General features: G+C 44.3%; 1 protein-coding gene across 1 annotated transcript in view; it reads left to right on the forward strand.

Moving 5' to 3' along the window:
- Window positions 1–4,894, forward strand: part of PRRT1B (proline rich transmembrane protein 1B) — a 24,780-nt gene extending 19,886 nt beyond the window's left edge. Inside the window, exons 3-5 of the mRNA XM_024762222.1 lie at window positions 3–19; window positions 663–806; window positions 1,953–4,894. Coding sequence (XP_024617990.1) covers window positions 3–19; window positions 663–806; window positions 1,953–2,102 — 311 coding nt within the window. The 3' untranslated portion in view covers window positions 2,103–4,894. The remainder of the gene's footprint in view (window positions 1–2; window positions 20–662; window positions 807–1,952) is intronic.
- Window positions 4,895–18,000: the final 13,106 nt, after the last annotated feature.

Consider the following 18,000-nt stretch of genomic DNA (forward strand, 5'->3'; position numbering starts at 1 on the left):
AGAGCTTGGGGCACAGGAGGTGAGAGGTCACCACAAGCAGCCGGCAGGGGATGCTTCTGTGCCCAGGGGAGCAGTAGAAAAGGGCTCCCTCAGCTTGGGGATTGGGCGGGAGTGGGAGGCTTCCCAGCAGTGGGGGCATTTGAGCTGGGTTCTACGGGATGACTAGGAGAGTTGAGGCAGAGGAGAGAAGGAGGGCACAGCACAGGCGTGCAGGGGGCCAAGGTCGGTGTCTTCTGGCAATGACGGTGGTTGGTTCAGCTTAGTGGGGAGGGGAGGATAGGAAGGTGGGATCCACCGTGAGGGTCCCCAGGGCCTTTGGTAGGAGATGACTTAATTAGATTTTTAGGAAAAAACAAAACAAATAAAACACTGGCTGCCTGTGGAGGATAGCTTCGAGGTCCCTCCTGGTGGGGACCCAGTGGGGACATGGAGATACTGGTGGCTGGACCCTGGACTGAGCACTTTGTAGAGGGCAGAACCCTGAGACTCCTGGGGGCTGAGTGACAGGCTGGGGGTGCCGAGGGAGTGGGCAGAAGGGGGGCCTTGACCCCTGGGCGACCCGCAGCCTCACTGGGTGGGGCTTGGCAGTGGGTGGAGTGACGGGTCCACTGCTGTCGCAGGCTGCGTGCTCCCTAACCACGCCGTGGCCTCTGCCCTCACAGTACAACAGCCCCGTGGCCGGTGTGCCAGCCCCGGCCACGGTGGAACACAGGCCCCTGCCCAAGGACTACATGGTCGAGTCCGTGCTGGTGACCCTCTTCTGCTGCCTGCTTACCGGGCTCATTGCCGTCGTCTACTCCCACGAGGTAGGTGGGCGTGGGGCGTCCTCGGTACAGCCCTCCCAGCCTGCAGCCACTAGGGCCCAGGTGGGGTCCACACAGCCCCTTCCCCAGCAACTGGGCCCCTGGTGTTTCCCCCTGAGAAGGGTGGCAGGATTGGGAAATCAGTGCCCAGTTGTCTGTGCGGTCCTCGCCCTCTCCTCGGCTGTCTCTGCTCCCTGTCACTCAGGATCTGCCCTAGAATATTCAACTGAAACAATTCACACTGAAGGTGTGGATGATTAAGGCCCAAGGAACTGCCCGTCCGCTGGGGGCTTGTGTTTAATCGGGTGGAGACTGCCATCCATCCATCCACTCACTTCTACCCATCCACCTCCATCTGTCTGTCTAGCTATCTGTCTGTCTGTTCAGCCACTACCCACCCATCCATCCACCATCTCTCTAGTCTCCATCTATTCATCCATCCATCCACCCCTCTGTTCATCCATTAATGCACCCATCTGTCTATTCGTCCAGCCACCTATCCCTGTCCATCCGTCCATCCATCCATCCACCCACCCAACATCTCCATAACACTCTTTATCTTCCTCCGTCCCTCCCTCCTGATCGTTTCTGACCATTGCCAGGCAAGAGGTTAGACCCTGGGGACTTAGCACGATGCCAATGTGCGGACATGCTAATAGAGTAGGAAGGCCCTGGGGCTTTTGCTTAAGGCTGACCTGGTGACAGCCCTGACCTCCCTCCATGGTCAAGCTCCCCCGTCATAAGCAAGACAGGACTGTGGGGAGAAAGACGCTCTCAGGACAGCTCAGAGGCGGGACTCCGGAGGCTGCTTGCCTGCCTGTCAATTCTGGCTTCACCACCAGCTGTGTGGCCCTAGGGTGGGTCACTTAACCTCTCTGAGCCTTCGTTTCCTCATCTTCAAAGTGGGGACAACGATGACACCAAACTCGGGGTTGTTGTGAGGATCGTAGGCGATGGGACGGAGGGTGTGGATCTGGGTCAGGCCCGTGGCCAGAGCCCAGGAGCCGGCAGCCGCCACCCCCATCGCTGGGAAGGGCCCTGACCGCTTCACGGGGTCAGCTGTCCAGTCTGCGCACTGGGGCCGGGCCCGATGGTGCCTCCGGGAGGGAGTGGGGACTCTGTGTCCGCTCACCCCCCATCTCGTTGCAGACTCGTGCGGCCCTGGGCAGGGGCGACCTGGCCCAGGCTGAGGAGGCCTCGCGCAAGGCCCGCTCGCTGGTACTCTTCAGCCTGCTTTTTGGGGTCTTCGTGTCCACCAGCTGGGTCATCTACGTGGTGGTAGCGCTCTACCTGCCCTGAGGGCGGGTGGCTCCTTCGGGGACGTCAGGACACCCGGGGACTCCTGACCTGGCCAGACTCTTTCTGCGGACTTGGATCCCTGCTGGTGGCCATCTGTCACCTAGAGGGGACCTGGGCAGGCTCAGAAGAAGACGGGCTTTGCAGCCTTCAGCGCACTCATGGCTGGGCCTCTGCGCCTGCAGGTGGCCTCAGGCAGTGTCCTAGCCCGAGGTGGCCCCAGGGCCCAGGCCCAGCTGTGCTACAGGGGCCTGAGGTCTCTTCCTGGCACTGTGCTGGCAGTGCCCCCATGCCCCTGGCCTTCACTTGACCCCTGAGAGACCAGCAGAGGGACCAGTGCCCTCACTGCCCTCGGAGCCATCTGGAAGGACATTGCCACCTCTGGCCTCCCCATCGCCCAGCCCAGCCCTGGGATTGCAGGGCAGAGCTGCTGGGCTTTCTTTCTCCCTGTTGAGGAGTTGAGAGGAGCGGCCTTCTCTCTCCTGGGTCGCTCCCGGCCAGTCGTGCTGCGTCCCAGCCCCGTCTCGGGGGGCAGGCTCTCTCCTGATGACCCCGTGTCCAGAAACCAAGGCCACGACGTCCGGTCAGTAAACGAACAGCAACACCCTGGGCAGAGCGTCTCATTGCCGCGTCGGGGCTGTTGCTCGCCCTGGGTCACTTTAGGGTGAGCGGGACGCCTCTGTCCACAGCTGGGCCCTGGGGCTCCCACGCCGGCCCCTCTGAGATGCTGGGGTTTGCCCAGTCTGTGCAGCGCGGTGTCTGACTTGTGCACGTGGTGGTGGAGCTGCTGGGTACCCATGGTGGGAATTTCTGTAGCGTCTTTCGCGGGCCAAAGGTGATGAGAGAGGAAGGAAATCCATCTGCATCTAGAGAGGAGGAAGGGGGCCCCCTGGCTGAGCCGTAAAAGATTGACAGCTCAAGTTAAATCAGGTGTTTTCTGAGCACTGACCAGGTCTGGGAGCTGAAGCAGGACGACAACCCATCTCGGCCCTCGAAATGCTCCAGGGGCTGGAGATATGGGGGTGCGGGAGTAGGTGGTGAGGAGTGATGGTGCTTGGAGCCCGAGAGGTGGCCTCATGGTCTAGGACGTGGGGTGGCCCAGAATCAGGATATCAAACCCTAAAATGCATGATTGCCGCGAAAAAGCAGGAAGCTGTACTTTAGGGGTCCGTAGATGCCAAGAAGCACTTGGTAGACCCCAACTGCCATAGCTCTTCCTGTTACTAAACTCTTACCTAAGATCAGAATAGAAAGAAGCCATCTAGACCAGCGTGCCTTGAACCTGAAAGTACATTATGAGACACCTGGGAAATCTTATTAAAATGCAGATCCTGGTTCAGTAAGTAGGGCCTGAGAGCCTGCATTTCTCATGAGCTCCCAGGTGCCGCTGAAGCTGGTAGATGCACCAACGGCATATGGTGTGTTAAGTGGGAAATTACTAAACCACTGTCACCAGGACCGAGCCATGGGTGCCCCCTAGAGTCTCTGTTCAACATTGTTTTGAGGTTCTAGCTAATGTAAGACACAGCACAATGGAATTTGTAGTGTGGAAACTAGAAGAGACAAAATGATGCTCTAGCTAGGATATCCAAGAGTCAATGAAAAAACCAAAGTAAGAGAACTCAGAAGTGACTGGATACCAAGTATACAATAGTCAATAGCAACATTCAGGTAAAAGTGGAAGAACTTTAAAATTCCACTCGCAGTAGTGATAAAAACAGTAAAACCTAGGAATAAACTTAACAGCAAAGACCCAGATCCAGATGAAGAGAATTATTTTATTTTATTTTTTTGGAAGGAAAGTGCATGTATTGTAAGGTACAAGGAGTCCGGGACAGCCAGTGCACAAAAAGGCCCAAACTTCTCTAAAAACAGCAAAGCACAAAATATCTGGATAGGAAGATGTAGTATCATGAAAATATCTATAGCCTTCTTAAGTAAACAGGTGTAATGAACTTCCAACAAGAAAGCCAAGCTTTTAAAACTGAAAAAGATGTTTTTAAACATTAATGTGGAAGGAAAATGTGCAAAAACTGCTAATAGTTTTTCAAAGTTTAATGAGGGAGGATTTTGAAACTTACGATAAAGCTACAATAAAGGCACAGTATGGCTTTGCCACAGAGATGGATCAGTGAAAGACAAAGTCCAGAAAACATTCCAAGTATATATGGGACATTAATATCTGACCAAAATGGCATTTTAATGGAGTGAGTCAGGGAGGGCAGAGTTGGCGCTCCGGTTGGAAAAATAATTATTCTTCTCCTATTGTATGTAAAAATAAATTCCAGATGGATTTAAGAGCTAAGTAGTGTGAAATAAAGCTCTACCAATCGTAGATGAAAGCTTAGGGGAATATTTGTATAACTTCAGGGTGTTAGGCAGTATGAAGGGGAGACCTCCTAAAATCTGGAATTCCATATACGAGGAAGAGATGGATTTGAGTTCTGTGTATAAGGGAAGTACACACTTAAACTGTGAGATGATTTTTACTTATCAGATTGGGAAAAAATTAGAAAGATTGATTCTAGAGGTGGCAAAGGCCTGACCCTCTCATTTATTACTGGTAGATGTGTATTGCTACCATCTTCATGGAAAGTAGGCTAATGGTAGCTTCTAGTAATACGTGTACCACATATTAATATGCATGTAAGTGCAAAGAACAGTCTAGAAGGATATATTGCAAACTGCTGAGAGCGGCTGCCTTTGGGGAAGGACTGGTACTAGGAGGGTTTGTGCCGAATTTTAAAATATGGGTGTATTCATGTGTTGTGTAATTAAAAAATAACTGGAAAAAATGTGCATGTCTTTTGACCCAGTAATTCCAGTTTCAGGATTCCCAGGAGTGAAGAAGGAAGTCCATTTCGACAGACGTGTGTCAGTGTTGTGGCTAAAGGGCCATGAAGGACAGGCGACTGGGGCAAATCTGGAATGAGAGCTCTGATTACATTAGAGCGCACCCTGATTTCAGAGGTGCTCAGATGTGTGTCTTAGAATCACTCCGGTGTGGCCTAGAGGTGTTTGGCCTCGGAGAGTGGTAAAGAAAGGCTCTCCTGAGGAAGTTGTGAGTGTGTAAGATAAAGTTTCAATCAGATGCTGCCAATCCAAAGTGGTTGCATCATTTTGCATTCCCACCAGCAACGGACGGGAGTCCAGTTGTTCCACAAACTCGTCAATCCCTGGTGTTTGAGTGCTTCTGGTCGTTAAAACTGTAGTGGTATTTCACTGTGGCTTTAATTTGCATTTTTCTGACGAATTCTATTGAGCTTTTTATCCTATGCTCATCAGCTGTTTGGATCTCTCTTTTTATAACGTACTTGTTTAAGTCTTGTGCCCGTTTTTATGTCTTTCTTTTATCAGTTCAGAGGAGTCCTTTAGTGTTTTCTAGATATGAGTCCTATGTTAGATTCAGGGATTGCAAATATCCTCTTCTACTTTGTAGCTTCCCTTTTCATTCTCTTAATGGTTCATCCGATAGAAAAGAAGTTCTCAATTGTAATATATATTCAAATTTATCTTTTCCTTTATGGATAATGCTTTTTTAAGGCTTAAGAAAAATTTCCCTACTCCTAGGTCATGAAGATATTCTCTTATGTTGTCTTCAAGATCTAGAAGCTTTTCGGGTTTTTTTCACATTTAGGTCTGCCACCCACCTGGACTAGATCCTAGAGATCCATTTGTCTCTTCTTGTTATACCTCATGCCTGGGACTTGATAGTAAGTCTGGACATTGAGTGGGTCACGTCCTCCCGCCATCTTTAAGATTCTTGGTCATTTAAAATCATTTGTATTTATAATAAATTTTAGAATTAATATGTCAATTTCCACCTCCTAAAAAACTGGGATTTTGACTCTGCTTTAAATCTATAGATTAATTTGGGGACAACAGACATCTTAACAGTGCTGTTTTCCAACAAACATGGTGAATCTCCTTATTTGTTTAGTAGGTCGTTTAAACAGTTCCCTTGATTTTTTGTGTGTGCAGAAAGTTTGCACATTTTGTTAGTATCCCTAGGTATTTGATTTTTTGGTGCTATTACAAATATGATCACTTTTATATTTTTTTGTTACTTGCTAGTGTACAAAAATGCAGTTGATTCCAGATGATTGACTTTGAACCCAGCACACTTTCTAAATTCACTTATTCTGGTAACTTCTCTGGAGATTCTGTTGAATTTTCTATTTACACAGTATTACCATCTATATATAATGAGCTTCTTATCTTCCTTTCCAGCCCTTACTCTTTTCGTGTGTTTTGCTTCCTGCACTGGCTGGGGCCCCCCAAGTACAATGCTGGGTAGCAGTGCTGACCGTGGGCAACCTTATCTTTTTCCTTGTTTCAAAAGGAAGGCTTCAACATTCTGTTTTTTGTAAAAGATAGATATCCTTTTTCAGATTAAGGAAGTACTCTTCTATTTCTATTTTGCTAAGAGTTTTTTTTTAATTAATTATATTTTTATTTTTGGCTGCGTTGGGTCTTTGTTGCCGTGCGTTGGCTTTCTCTGGTTGTGGTGCGTGGGCTTCTCATTGCGGTGGCTTCTCTTGTTGCGGAGCATGGGCTCTAGGTGTGCGGGATTCAGTAGTTGTGGCACCCGAGCTCTAGAGCGCAGGCTCAGTAGTTGTGGCCCACGGGCTTAGTTGCTCCGCGGCATGTGGGATCTTCCTGGACCGGGGCTCAAACCTGTGTCCCCTGCATTGGCAGGCGGATTCTTAACCACTGCGCCACCAGGGGAAGCCCTGCTAAGAGTTTTTAAAAATCATGCATGGATATTGAATTTTATTAAATTACTGAGAAAATTATCTAATTCTGTTAACATGGTGACTTAATGTCGATTTTCAGATGTTAAGGTAATTTTTCATTCGTGGAACAAACCCATCTTGACCGTGACGTATTATCCTTTTTCTGTATCGAACATTGTGGGTATTTTGTTTAGGGCTTTTGGCATCTGTGTTCATAAGTGAAATTGATCTATAATTTTCATTTTTGTTTATGGTTTTGGTAGCAGGGTTATGTTGGTCTCATTACAAGAGTTGCGAAGGGATTCTCATTTTCTTTTTGGAAGTGCTGTGTAAGATTAGTCATTTCTCAGTGTTCCTCAGAGGGGTGTGTTAAAACTTCCCATCGGCATCTCTGATTTGTCCATTTCTCCATGTCGGCCCTTGCTTCAGATAGTCTGAGGCTATGTAGTTAGATGCATACATATTTAGAAATTGTTACATCTTTTTGATGAGTGAACCTTGTATCTTTTCTCTATTGGCGTGGCAGTTATGCATTCTTTCACTCTGTAGTGGTGCCCTAGAGACTGCACACTTGCATTCTTGACTTCTGAAAGCCTAGTACTTTTTCTCCTTTCTAGACAATTCAAGAACTAATTCGAGAGGGCTTCCCTGGTGGCGCAGTGGCTGAGAGTCTGCCTGCCGATGCAGGGGACACGGGTTCGTGCCCCGGTCCGGGAAGATCCCACGTGCCGCGGAGCGGCTGGGCCCGTGAGCCATGGCCGCTGAGCCTGTGCGTCCGAAGCCTGTGCTCCACAACGGGGGAGGCCACAACAGTGAGAGGCCCGCGTACCGCAAAAAAAAAAAAAAAAAAAAGAACGAATTCGAGAATACTCTTAACTCCATGTGCCTTCTTCCTGAATCACATACTGTTGGTTTCTGTTTTAATTCTCCCTATTTTAAACCTCCATGAGACATGGTTATTGCTTATACAGTTCATGCTCATTTAGGTTTACCCACATGCTGACTGGTTTTTGTGGCTTTTTCCTTCTCTCCTGCATGTCTGACTTTCCATTTGGGATTATCTCCCTTTGGCCTGAAAACACGGTTCAGTCTTGTCTTGGTGTAGGTCTGCTTGTGTTGAATTCTGTTTCTGTTCGTCTGACAATATCGTGATTTTTACTTTCATTCACGAGGGAGATTTAGAGTGAGTATAGAAGTGTGGTTGGTGATTTTCTCTCAGTACTGAAGACACTCCATCGACTTGTCTCCCCAGGTGCTTCTGCTGGGGAGTCTCATTCACTGTTACCTTTGAAGGTAATGTGTCCTTTTTTTTTTTCTTTCTCTATCCACTTAAAGATGTTCTTTCTGTCTGTCTTTCAGAAGGTTAACCATGCTGTGCTTAGATGTGTACAGTCAGCCCTCCCTATCTGTGGGCCCAACCAGCTGCGGGGTCATGTACTGTTTAAGATTTGAGGTTGATTCTGCTGCTGACCCCGTGGGTACAGAGGGCTGACTCTGGGACCTGAACTTCGGTGGACTTTGGTATCCAGAGCGGGTCTTGGGACCAATCCCCTGTGGATACTGAGGGACCCACTGTATTTCTTTTTAATTATCCTACTTGGGACTCATAAGGCTTCTTGAATTTAGGGCTTGATGTCTTTCAGTCAAGGACCAATCAGAAGGCATAAACTATGGAGTAATTTGAACAGAGAAAGATTGATATAAAGAATTATTAACTGTGAGAGAAAAGCGACTATGAAGGTGTAGAGGGAACGCTGAAGTTACCCAAGGGTGAAGGTGAATGCCCGAGGAAAGCAAAACTCAGGAGGGCCCAAGTCCCTATGCTGGGATTCAGAGCTCGTTGGAGAAGGTGTGGTTACTTACAGTCCACTGGGGGTGCTGAGAAACACACTGGGTCACCCAGGCCAGAGCTGGCTCAGAGCTGGGTGAGCCGAGGCTGGCAGGTGGGCATGCGTGCAGGGTGGCACAAGGCCTGGGGGCCACAGTGAGAGGATGAGCAGGTCAGGCTGGGCTGCAGGCTTGCCGAGAGACAGCAAGATGCGGGTAGAGGGTGTGGCTGGGGTAGAATGCGCTGGATGCCTCCTGACACGTGCCTCTAGTAGCCCTGCGGTCAGAGTGAGAAGCAAACAGCGGTCTCCACCCCTGGAGCCGGCGCCTGCTGCAGGACCCCTCCAGGGACAAAACCCTGTGCTCCCTGCACACGGGAAACGCTCACTTTAGAGCACCAGATAAACGGGAGACGTGGACATGAGGAATGAGAAACTGGTAACTGGCACGGTCAGTTTTGGAAACTTCTTTAAAAACAGCTTTACTGAGGTGTGATCTACATATCATTTTGAGTATGACATGAAATTTAGTACATTTACAAAGTTGTGTAACTATCGCCACGAACCAGTTTTTAAACAATTCCATCGCCCCAAAGGATCCCTCGTGCCGTCTGCAGTCTTTCCACTTGCAGGCAGCCACCGGTCTGCTCTCCGTCTCTAGATTTGCCTTTTCTGTACATTTCATTTCAACAGAAGCAGGAAGTACACAGTCTTTTGCGTCTGGCATCCTTCACACCCGTGTTTTTGAGGTTCATCCACGTCGTGTGTCAGCTCCTTCCTCTTCAGGGCTAAGTGGTGTTCCATTGCATGGAAGTATGTTTTGTTCATCCTTTGACCAGTTGGGGGATATCTGGATTATTTCCACTTTGGGGCTATTGTGAATTATACTGCTATGAACATTGCTTCTACTGTGTTTTTTCCTTTTCTGTTGGTGCTCCAGTTGGACTTCTCATCCCGTCTCTTCCTGCCCTGTGTTTTGTCCATACTTTTCTCTCTTCATGCTTCGTTACACACCTAGCTCCTAATCTATCTCCAGTTCACTAACTCTGTTCTTTTCAAGATTTATTATTTATTTCTTTTATTTAGTTTTGGCTGCATCGGGTCTTAGTTGAGGCATGCGGGATCTTCGTTGGCACACAGGCTCTTCATTGTGGAGCACGGGTGTCTCTCTAGTTGAGGCGCGCAAGCTCAGTAGTTATGGCGCGTGGGCTTAGTTGCCCCGCGGCACGTGGGATCTTAGTTCCCCGACCAGGGATCAAACCCGCGTCCCTTGCATTGCAAGGCGGATTCTTTACCACTGGACCACCAGGGAAGTCCCGATTTTGTTAAACACGTTCACTGAGTTCCTTATATCAGTTAATGCATTTTTTGGTTCTAGAATTTCCATTTTCCCTCTATTTTACATCCAATTACTTGCTGAAATTCTCAGTCCTGTCTTACACCTAGACAGAGTATGTGTTGTGCTTTCAGCCCCTGCAGGTCTGATTATGTCCATTGTTTCTGGTCTTCTTCTGTTCATGCTTCTTTGTCCCCTTTGTGTTCCTGGTTAATTTTTGTTGTATATGAAAAATTAAATATATTGAGGCCTAGGATGATGTCAGCCTCCTCCAGTGAGGCTTTGCATTTGCTCCTGGCAGGTGCCTGGGTGCTAGGAATCCAGACTGAAGCTGGTTTGGTACAGGGCTCTGAGGGCTGGTATACTCGTAGTCACACAGCTGCAAGGTTATCTCCTTTGGGGTCTCAAAATATGAATTCTGGACTTTTTTTTTTTTTAAATCTCCCTTTTCTCAGAAGTGCTGCCGAGCTTCTCAGACACCTCTTCTGGAATTGGCAGGAATGTGACCCCAAATGTCAGGCTTCCTCCCTGGATTTCTGTCTCCTCCTGAATCCTGGCCCAGTAATTCTTCCTTCACCTGCTAGCTCTCTGATGAATTCAGGCAGGGATTTAAAAATACTCGGTATGGCTTTCCTAGCAGGATGGCTGGTCTGAATTACCTAGTGTGCCATTCCCAGAAGTGAAAATTTCCTTCTTAAACGTTTTTAGAATAAACTTGTCAAGAACCATATAAAATCCTGTTGGGATTTTCTTTGGAATAGTTTTGAAATATATACATTAATATGGGGGGATAATTGACATCTTTAAGAAACTTAATCTTCCTACCCATGAATATGTGTCTCTCTCAACTATTAAGGTCTTTGTTATTTTAAAATGAAACCTTATTTTTTCATTTAAAAAATATATAATTTTTTGAGGCATAATTGACATATAGTGTTAGTTTCAGGTGTACAGTGTGACGATCGATGTTTATATATTTTGCGAAATGATCACCACAGTAAACCCAGCTAACATCCATCATCACATAGTTACAAAAGGTTTTTTCTTGTGATGACAACGTTTAATATCTACCCTACGAGCAACTTTCAAATATGCAGTACAGCATTACTAGCTACAGTGACTGTGCTGTACATGACACCCCCATGACTTATTGTATAACTGAGAATCTATACCTTTTGACGCCCTTCACCCGTTTCGCCCACCTCTCCTACCTCAGGCAACCACCAGTCTGTTCTCTATACCTGTGAACTAGGTCCTATTTTTTTTGCTCCAGATTCCACATATAAGTGAGACCATACGGTATTTGTCTTTCTTTGGCTTATTTCACTGAGCATAATGCCCTCAAGATCATCTTTGCTGTTGCAAATGGCGAAATTTCATTTTTTCTGGCTGAATAATATTCTGTTGTGTATATATACCACATCTTTGTCCATTCATCCGTTGGTGGACTCTTAGGTTGCTTCCATGGCTCAGCTATAGTAAATAATGCTGCCATGAACATTGGGGTGTATATAGCTTTTTCTGTTTGTTGTTATAGAAAGATAAAAATGTATCTGCTTTCATAACCCCTCCTACACCCACATATAGCTTTTTAAAATTTAAGTTTTAAATTAATTTTTATTGGAGTACGGTTGCTTTACAATGTTGTATTAGCCTCCACTGCACAACAAAGTGAATCAGCCATACACAGACAGACATCCCCTCCCTTTTGGACTTCCCTCCCATTTAGGTCACCACAGTGCATTAGGTAGAGTTCCCTGTGCTCTACAGTATGTTCCCATCAGCTGTCTATTTTATACATAGTCAATCCCAGTCTCCCAATTCCTCCCACCCCACCCCTTTCCCCCTTGGTATCCATACATTTGTTCTCGACGTCTGTGTCTCTATTTCTGCTTTGCAAATAAGATCATCTGTACCATTTTTCTCGATTCCACACATATGTGTTATTATATGATATTTGCTTTTCTCTTTGACTTACTTCACTCTGTATGACAGTCTCTAGGTCCATCCACGTCTCTACAAATGACCCAATTTCATCCCTTGTTATGGCTGAGTAATATTCCATTGTATATACGTACCACATCTTTATCCATTCCTCTGTCAATGAACATTTAGGTTGCTTCCATGACCTGGCTATTGTAAATAGTGCTGCTATGAACATTGGGGTGTATGTGTTTTTTTGAATTATGGTTTTCTCTGGGTATATGCCCAGTAGTGGGATTGCTGGGTCATAGGGTAGTTCTATTTTTAGTTTTTTAAGGAACCTCTGTACTGTTCTCCATAATGGCTGTATCAATTTACATTCCCAGCAACAGTGCAAGAGGGTTCCCTTTTCTCCACACCCTCTCCAGCATTTGTTGTTTGTAGATTTTCTGATGAGGCCCATTCTAACTGGTGCAAGGTGATACCTCATCGTAGTTTTGATTTGCATTTCTCTAATAATTAGTGATGTTGAGCATCTTTACATATGTTTGTTGGCAATCTGTATGTCTTCTTTGGGGAAATGTCTATTTAGGTCTTCTGCCCAGTTTTTGATTTGGCTGGCTGTTTTTTTGATACTGAGCTGTATGAACTGCTTGTATATTTTGGAGATTAACCCTGTCAGTTGCTTCGTTTGCAAATATTTTCTCCCATTCTGAGGGTTGTCTTTTCGTCTTGTTTATGGTTTCCTTTGCTGTGCAAAAGCTTTTAAGTTTAACTGGGTCCCATTTGTTTAAATTTTCATTACTCTAGGAGATGGGCCAAAAAAGATGTTGCTGTGATTTACGTCAGAGTGTTCTGCCTATGTTTTCCTATAAGAGTTTTATAGTGTCTGGGCTTACATTTAGGTCTTTAATACATTCTGAGTTTATTTTCGTGTATGGTGTTAGGGAATGTTCTAATTTCATTCTTTTACACGTAGCGTCCAGTTTTCCCAGCACCACTTACATATAGCTTTTTAAGTTTGTGTTTTTGTTTTCTTCAGATAAATATCTAGAAGTAGAATTGATGGTTCATACAGTAGTTCTATTTTTAATTTTTTCAGGAATCTCCATGCTGTTTTCCATAGTAGCTGCACCAATTTACATTCCCACCAACAGTGCACAAGGATTCCCTTTTTTCCACCTCCTCACCAATCCTTGTTATTTCTTTTCATTTTGATGATGGCCATTCTAACAACAGGTGTGGGGTGATATCTCATTGTGGTTTTGATTTGCATTTCCCTGATGATGAGTGATGTTAAGCATCTTTTCATGTATCTGTTGGCCATCTGTATGTCTTCATTAGAAAAATGTTCAGATATCCTGCCCATTTTCGAAAAGTTTTTTTTGCTATTGAGTTGTACGAGTTTTTTCATGTATTTTGGATATCAACCCCTTATTAGGTATATGATTTGCAGATATTTTCTCCCATTTGATAGGTTGTCAGTTCATTTTGTTGATGGTTTCTTTTGTGCACAGAAACTTTACTTTGTTGTAGTCCCATCTTGTATTGTTTTGCTTTTGTTGCCTTTGCTTTTGGCTTCAAATCTAAAAAATCATTGTCAAGACTGATGTCAAAGAGCTTACTGCCTGTTTTCTTTCGGGAGTTTTATGGTTTCAGGTCTTACATGCAAGTCTTTAATCCATGTTGAGTCAGTTTTTGGGTATGGTGTAAGATAGTGGTTTTCCCAACACCATTTATTGAAGAGACTGTCCTTTCCCCATTGTGTATTCTTGGCTCCTTTGCCATAAATTGACGATATGTGTGTCGATCTACTTCTGGGCTCTTTCTTCTGTTCCGTTGATCTATGTGTCTGTTTTTATGCGAATACCATACTGTTTTGATTACTATAGCTTTGTAATATAGTTTGATACCAGGGAGCATGATGGCTCCAGCTTTGTTCTTCTCTCTCAAGATTGCTTTGGCTATTCAAGGTCTTTTGTGGTTCCACACAAATCTTAGGGTTATTTCTCCTATTTCTGTGAAAAATGCCATTGGAATTTTGATAGGAATTGCATTGAATCTGTAGATTGCTTTGGGGTAGTATGGACATTTTAGCAACGTTAGCTCTTCCAATCCATGAGCACAGAATATCTTTCCATTTATTTGTCTTCTTCAATTTCTTTCACTAATGTCTTAAAATTTTTAGTGTATGGGTCATTCGCTTCCTTGGTTAAATTTATTCGTAGGTATTCTCTTCTTTTTGATGCAATTTTAAATTGTATATTATAAATGAGATGGTTTTCTTTCTTTTTAAATTCATTAATTTTTTGGGGCTGTGTTGGGTCTTTGTTGCTGCGTGTGGGCTTTCTCTAGCTGTGGCGAGTGGGGGCTACTCTTCATTGTGGTGCGTGGGCTTCTCATTGTGGTGGTTTCTCTTGTTGCAGAGCACAGGCTCTAGGCACACAGGCTTCAGTAGTTGTGGCTTGTGGACTCTATAGAGTAGTTGTGGTGCATGGGCTGAGCTGCTCCACGGCATGTGGGATCTTCCAGGACCAGGGATCGAACCCATGTCCCCTGCATTGGCAGGTGGATTCTTAACCACTGTGCCACCAGGGAAGTCCCTTAATTATTTTGAATTATGGTTTTCTCTGGGTATATGCCCAGTAGTGGGATTGCTGGGTCATAGGGTAGTTCTATTTTTAGTTTTTTAAGGAACCTCTGTACTGTTCTCCATAATGGCTGTATCAATTTACATTCCCAGCAACAGTGCAAGAGGGTTCCCTTTTCTCCACACCCTCTCCAGCATTTGTTGTTTGTAGATTTTCTGATGAGGCCCATTCTAACTGGTGCAAGGTGATACCTCATCGTAGTTTTGATTTGCATTTCTCTAATAATTAGTGATGTTGAGCATCTTTACATATGTTTGTTGGCAATCTGTATGTCTTCTTTGGGGAAATGTCTATTTAGGTCTTCTGCCCAGTTTTTGATTTGGTTGGCTGTTTTTTTGATACTGAGCTGTATGAACTGCTTGTATATTTTGGAGATTAACCCTGTCAGTTGCTTCGTTTGCAAATATTTTCTCCCATTCTGAGGGTTGTCTTTTCGTCTTGTTTATGGTTTCCTTTGCTGTGCAAAAGCTTTTAAGTTTAACTGGGTCCCATTTGTTTAAATTTTCATTACTCTAGGAGATGGGCCAAAAAAGATGTTGCTGTGATTTACGTCAGAGTGTTCTGCCTATGTTTTCCTATAAGAGTTTTATAGTGTCTGGGCTTACATTTAGGTCTTTAATACATTCTGAGTTTATTTTCGTGTATGGTGTTAGGGAATGTTCTAATTTCATTCTTTTACACGTAGCGTCCAGTTTTCCCAGCACCACTTACATATAGCTTTTTAAGTTTGTGTTTTTGTTTTCTTCAGATAAATATCTAGAAGTAGAATTGATGGTTCATACAGTAGTTCTATTTTTAATTTTTTCAGGAATCTCCATGCTGTTTTCCATAGTAGCTGCACCAATTTACATTCCCACCAACAGTGCACAAGGATTCCCTTTTTTCCACCTCCTCACCAATCCTTGTTATTTCTTTTCATTTTGATGATGGCCATTCTAACAACAGGTGTGGGGTGATATCTCATTGTGGTTTTGATTTGCATTTCCCTGATGATGAGTGATGTTAAGCATCTTTTCATGTATCTGTTGGCCATCTGTATGTCTTCATTAGAAAAATGTTCAGATATCCTGCCCATTTTCGAAAAGTTTTTTTTGCTATTGAGTTGTACGAGTTTTTTCATGTATTTTGGATATCAACCCCTTATTAGGTATATGATTTGCAGATATTTTCTCCCATTTGATAGGTTGTCAGTTCATTTTGTTGATGGTTTCTTTTGTGCACAGAAACTTTACTTTGTTGTAGTCCCATCTTGTATTGTTTTGCTTTTGTTGCCTTTGCTTTTGGCTTCAAATCTAAAAAATCATTGTCAAGACTGATGTCAAAGAGCTTACTGCCTGTTTTCTTTCGGGAGTTTTATGGTTTCAGGTCTTACATGCAAGTCTTTAATCCATGTTGAGTCAGTTTTTGGGTATGGTGTAAGATAGTGGTTTTCCCAACACCATTTATTGAAGAGACTGTCCTTTCCCCATTGTGTATTCTTGGCTCCTTTGCCATAAATTGACGATATGTGTGTCGATCTACTTCTGGGCTCTTTCTTCTGTTCCGTTGATCTATGTGTCTGTTTTTATGCGAATACCATACTGTTTTGATTACTATAGCTTTGTAATATAGTTTGATACCAGGGAGCATGATGGCTCCAGCTTTGTTCTTCTCTCTCAAGATTGCTTTGGCTATTCAAGGTCTTTTGTGGTTCCACACAAATCTTAGGGTTATTTCTCCTATTTCTGTGAAAAATGCCATTGGAATTTTGATAGGAATTGCATTGAATCTGTAGATTGCTTTGGGGTAGTATGGACATTTTAGCAACGTTAGCTCTTCCAATCCATGAGCACAGAATATCTTTCCATTTATTTGTCTTCAATTTCTTTCACTAATGTCTTAAAATTTTTAGTGTATGGGTCATTCGCTTCCTTGGTTAAATTTATTCGTAGGTATTCTCTTCTTTTTGATGCAATTTTAAATTGTATATTATAAATGAGATGGTTTTCTTTCTTTTTAAATTCATTAATTTTTTGGGGCTGTGTTGGGTCTTTGTTGCTGCGTGTGGGCTTTCTCTAGCTGTGGCGAGTGGGGGCTACTCTTCATTGTGGTGCGTGGGCTTCTCATTGTGGTGGTTTCTCTTGTTGCAGAGCACAGGCTCTAGGCACACAGGCTTCAGTAGTTGTGGCTTGTGGACTCTATAGAGTAGTTGTGGTGCATGGGCTGAGCTGCTCCACGGCATGTGGGATCTTCCAGGACCAGGGATCGAACCCATGTCCCCTGCATTGGCAGGTGGATTCTTAACCACTGTGCCACCAGGGAAGTCCCTTAATTTCTTTTCTTTTTTTTTTTGCGGTGTGTGGGCCTCTCACTGTGGTGGCCTCTCCCGTTGCAGAGCACAGGCTCCGGACGTGCAGGCTCAGTGGCCATGGCTCACGGGCCCAGCCGCTCCGCAGCATGTGGGATCCTCCTGGACCGGGGCACGAATCCATGTCCCCTGCATCAGCAGGCGGACTCTCAACCACTGCACCACCAGGGAAGCCCCCCTTAATTTCTTATAATTCACTATTAGTGTATAGATACATAACATTTTTGTACATCGATTTTGCATTCTGCAACTTTACTGAATTTGTTTATTCTAATAGTTTTTGATGGAGTCAAGTGTTGTCTATATATAATATCATGTCATCTGCAAACAGTTTTATATCTTCCTTTTCAATTTGAATGCCTTTTGTTTCTTTTTCTTGCCTAACTGCTCTGGCTAGGATTTCTAATACTTATGTTGAATAAAAGTTGTGACAGGGGGGATCCTTGTCTTGTCCTGGTCTTTTTTTTTTTGGCTGCGCTTTGCGGCTTGTGGGATCTTAGTTCCCCGACCAAGGATTAAACCCCCGCCACAGCAGTGAAAGCACTGAGTCCCAACCACTGGACTGCCAGGGAATTTATTTTTTTATTTCTTTATTTTTTTTTCCAGTGTCTGTCTTGTTCTGATCTCTAAGGAAAAGCTTTCAGCTTTTCACCACTATGGTGTTAGCTGTGGGCTTGTCATATATGACTTTTATTACGTTGAGGTATGTTCCCTCTATACCCATTTTGCTGTGAGATTTTTATCATAAATGATGAATTTTATCAAATGCTTTTACAATATCTATTGAGATGGTCTTTTGGTATTTATCCTTCATTTTGTTAATGTGGTGTATCACATTGATTTGTAGATGTTGACCCATCCTTACATCTCTGGAGTAGATCCAACTTGCTAATGATCCTTTTATTGTATTGTTGAATTTTGTTTGCTAATATTTTTTGTTGAGGATTTTTGCATCTACGTTCCTCAGGGGTATTGGCCTGTAGTTTTCTTTTCTTGTGGCATTCTCATCTGTTTTTGGTGACAGGGTAATGCTGGCCTTGTTTTTTTTTTTTTTTTTTTTTTTTTTTAAAAAAAAAATATTT

Source organism: Neophocaena asiaeorientalis, unplaced genomic scaffold (assembly GCF_003031525.2).
Source record: "Neophocaena asiaeorientalis asiaeorientalis breed wild unplaced genomic scaffold, Neophocaena_asiaeorientalis_V1.1 scaffold78, whole genome shotgun sequence".
Taxonomy (NCBI): Eukaryota; Metazoa; Chordata; class Mammalia; order Artiodactyla; family Phocoenidae; genus Neophocaena; species Neophocaena asiaeorientalis.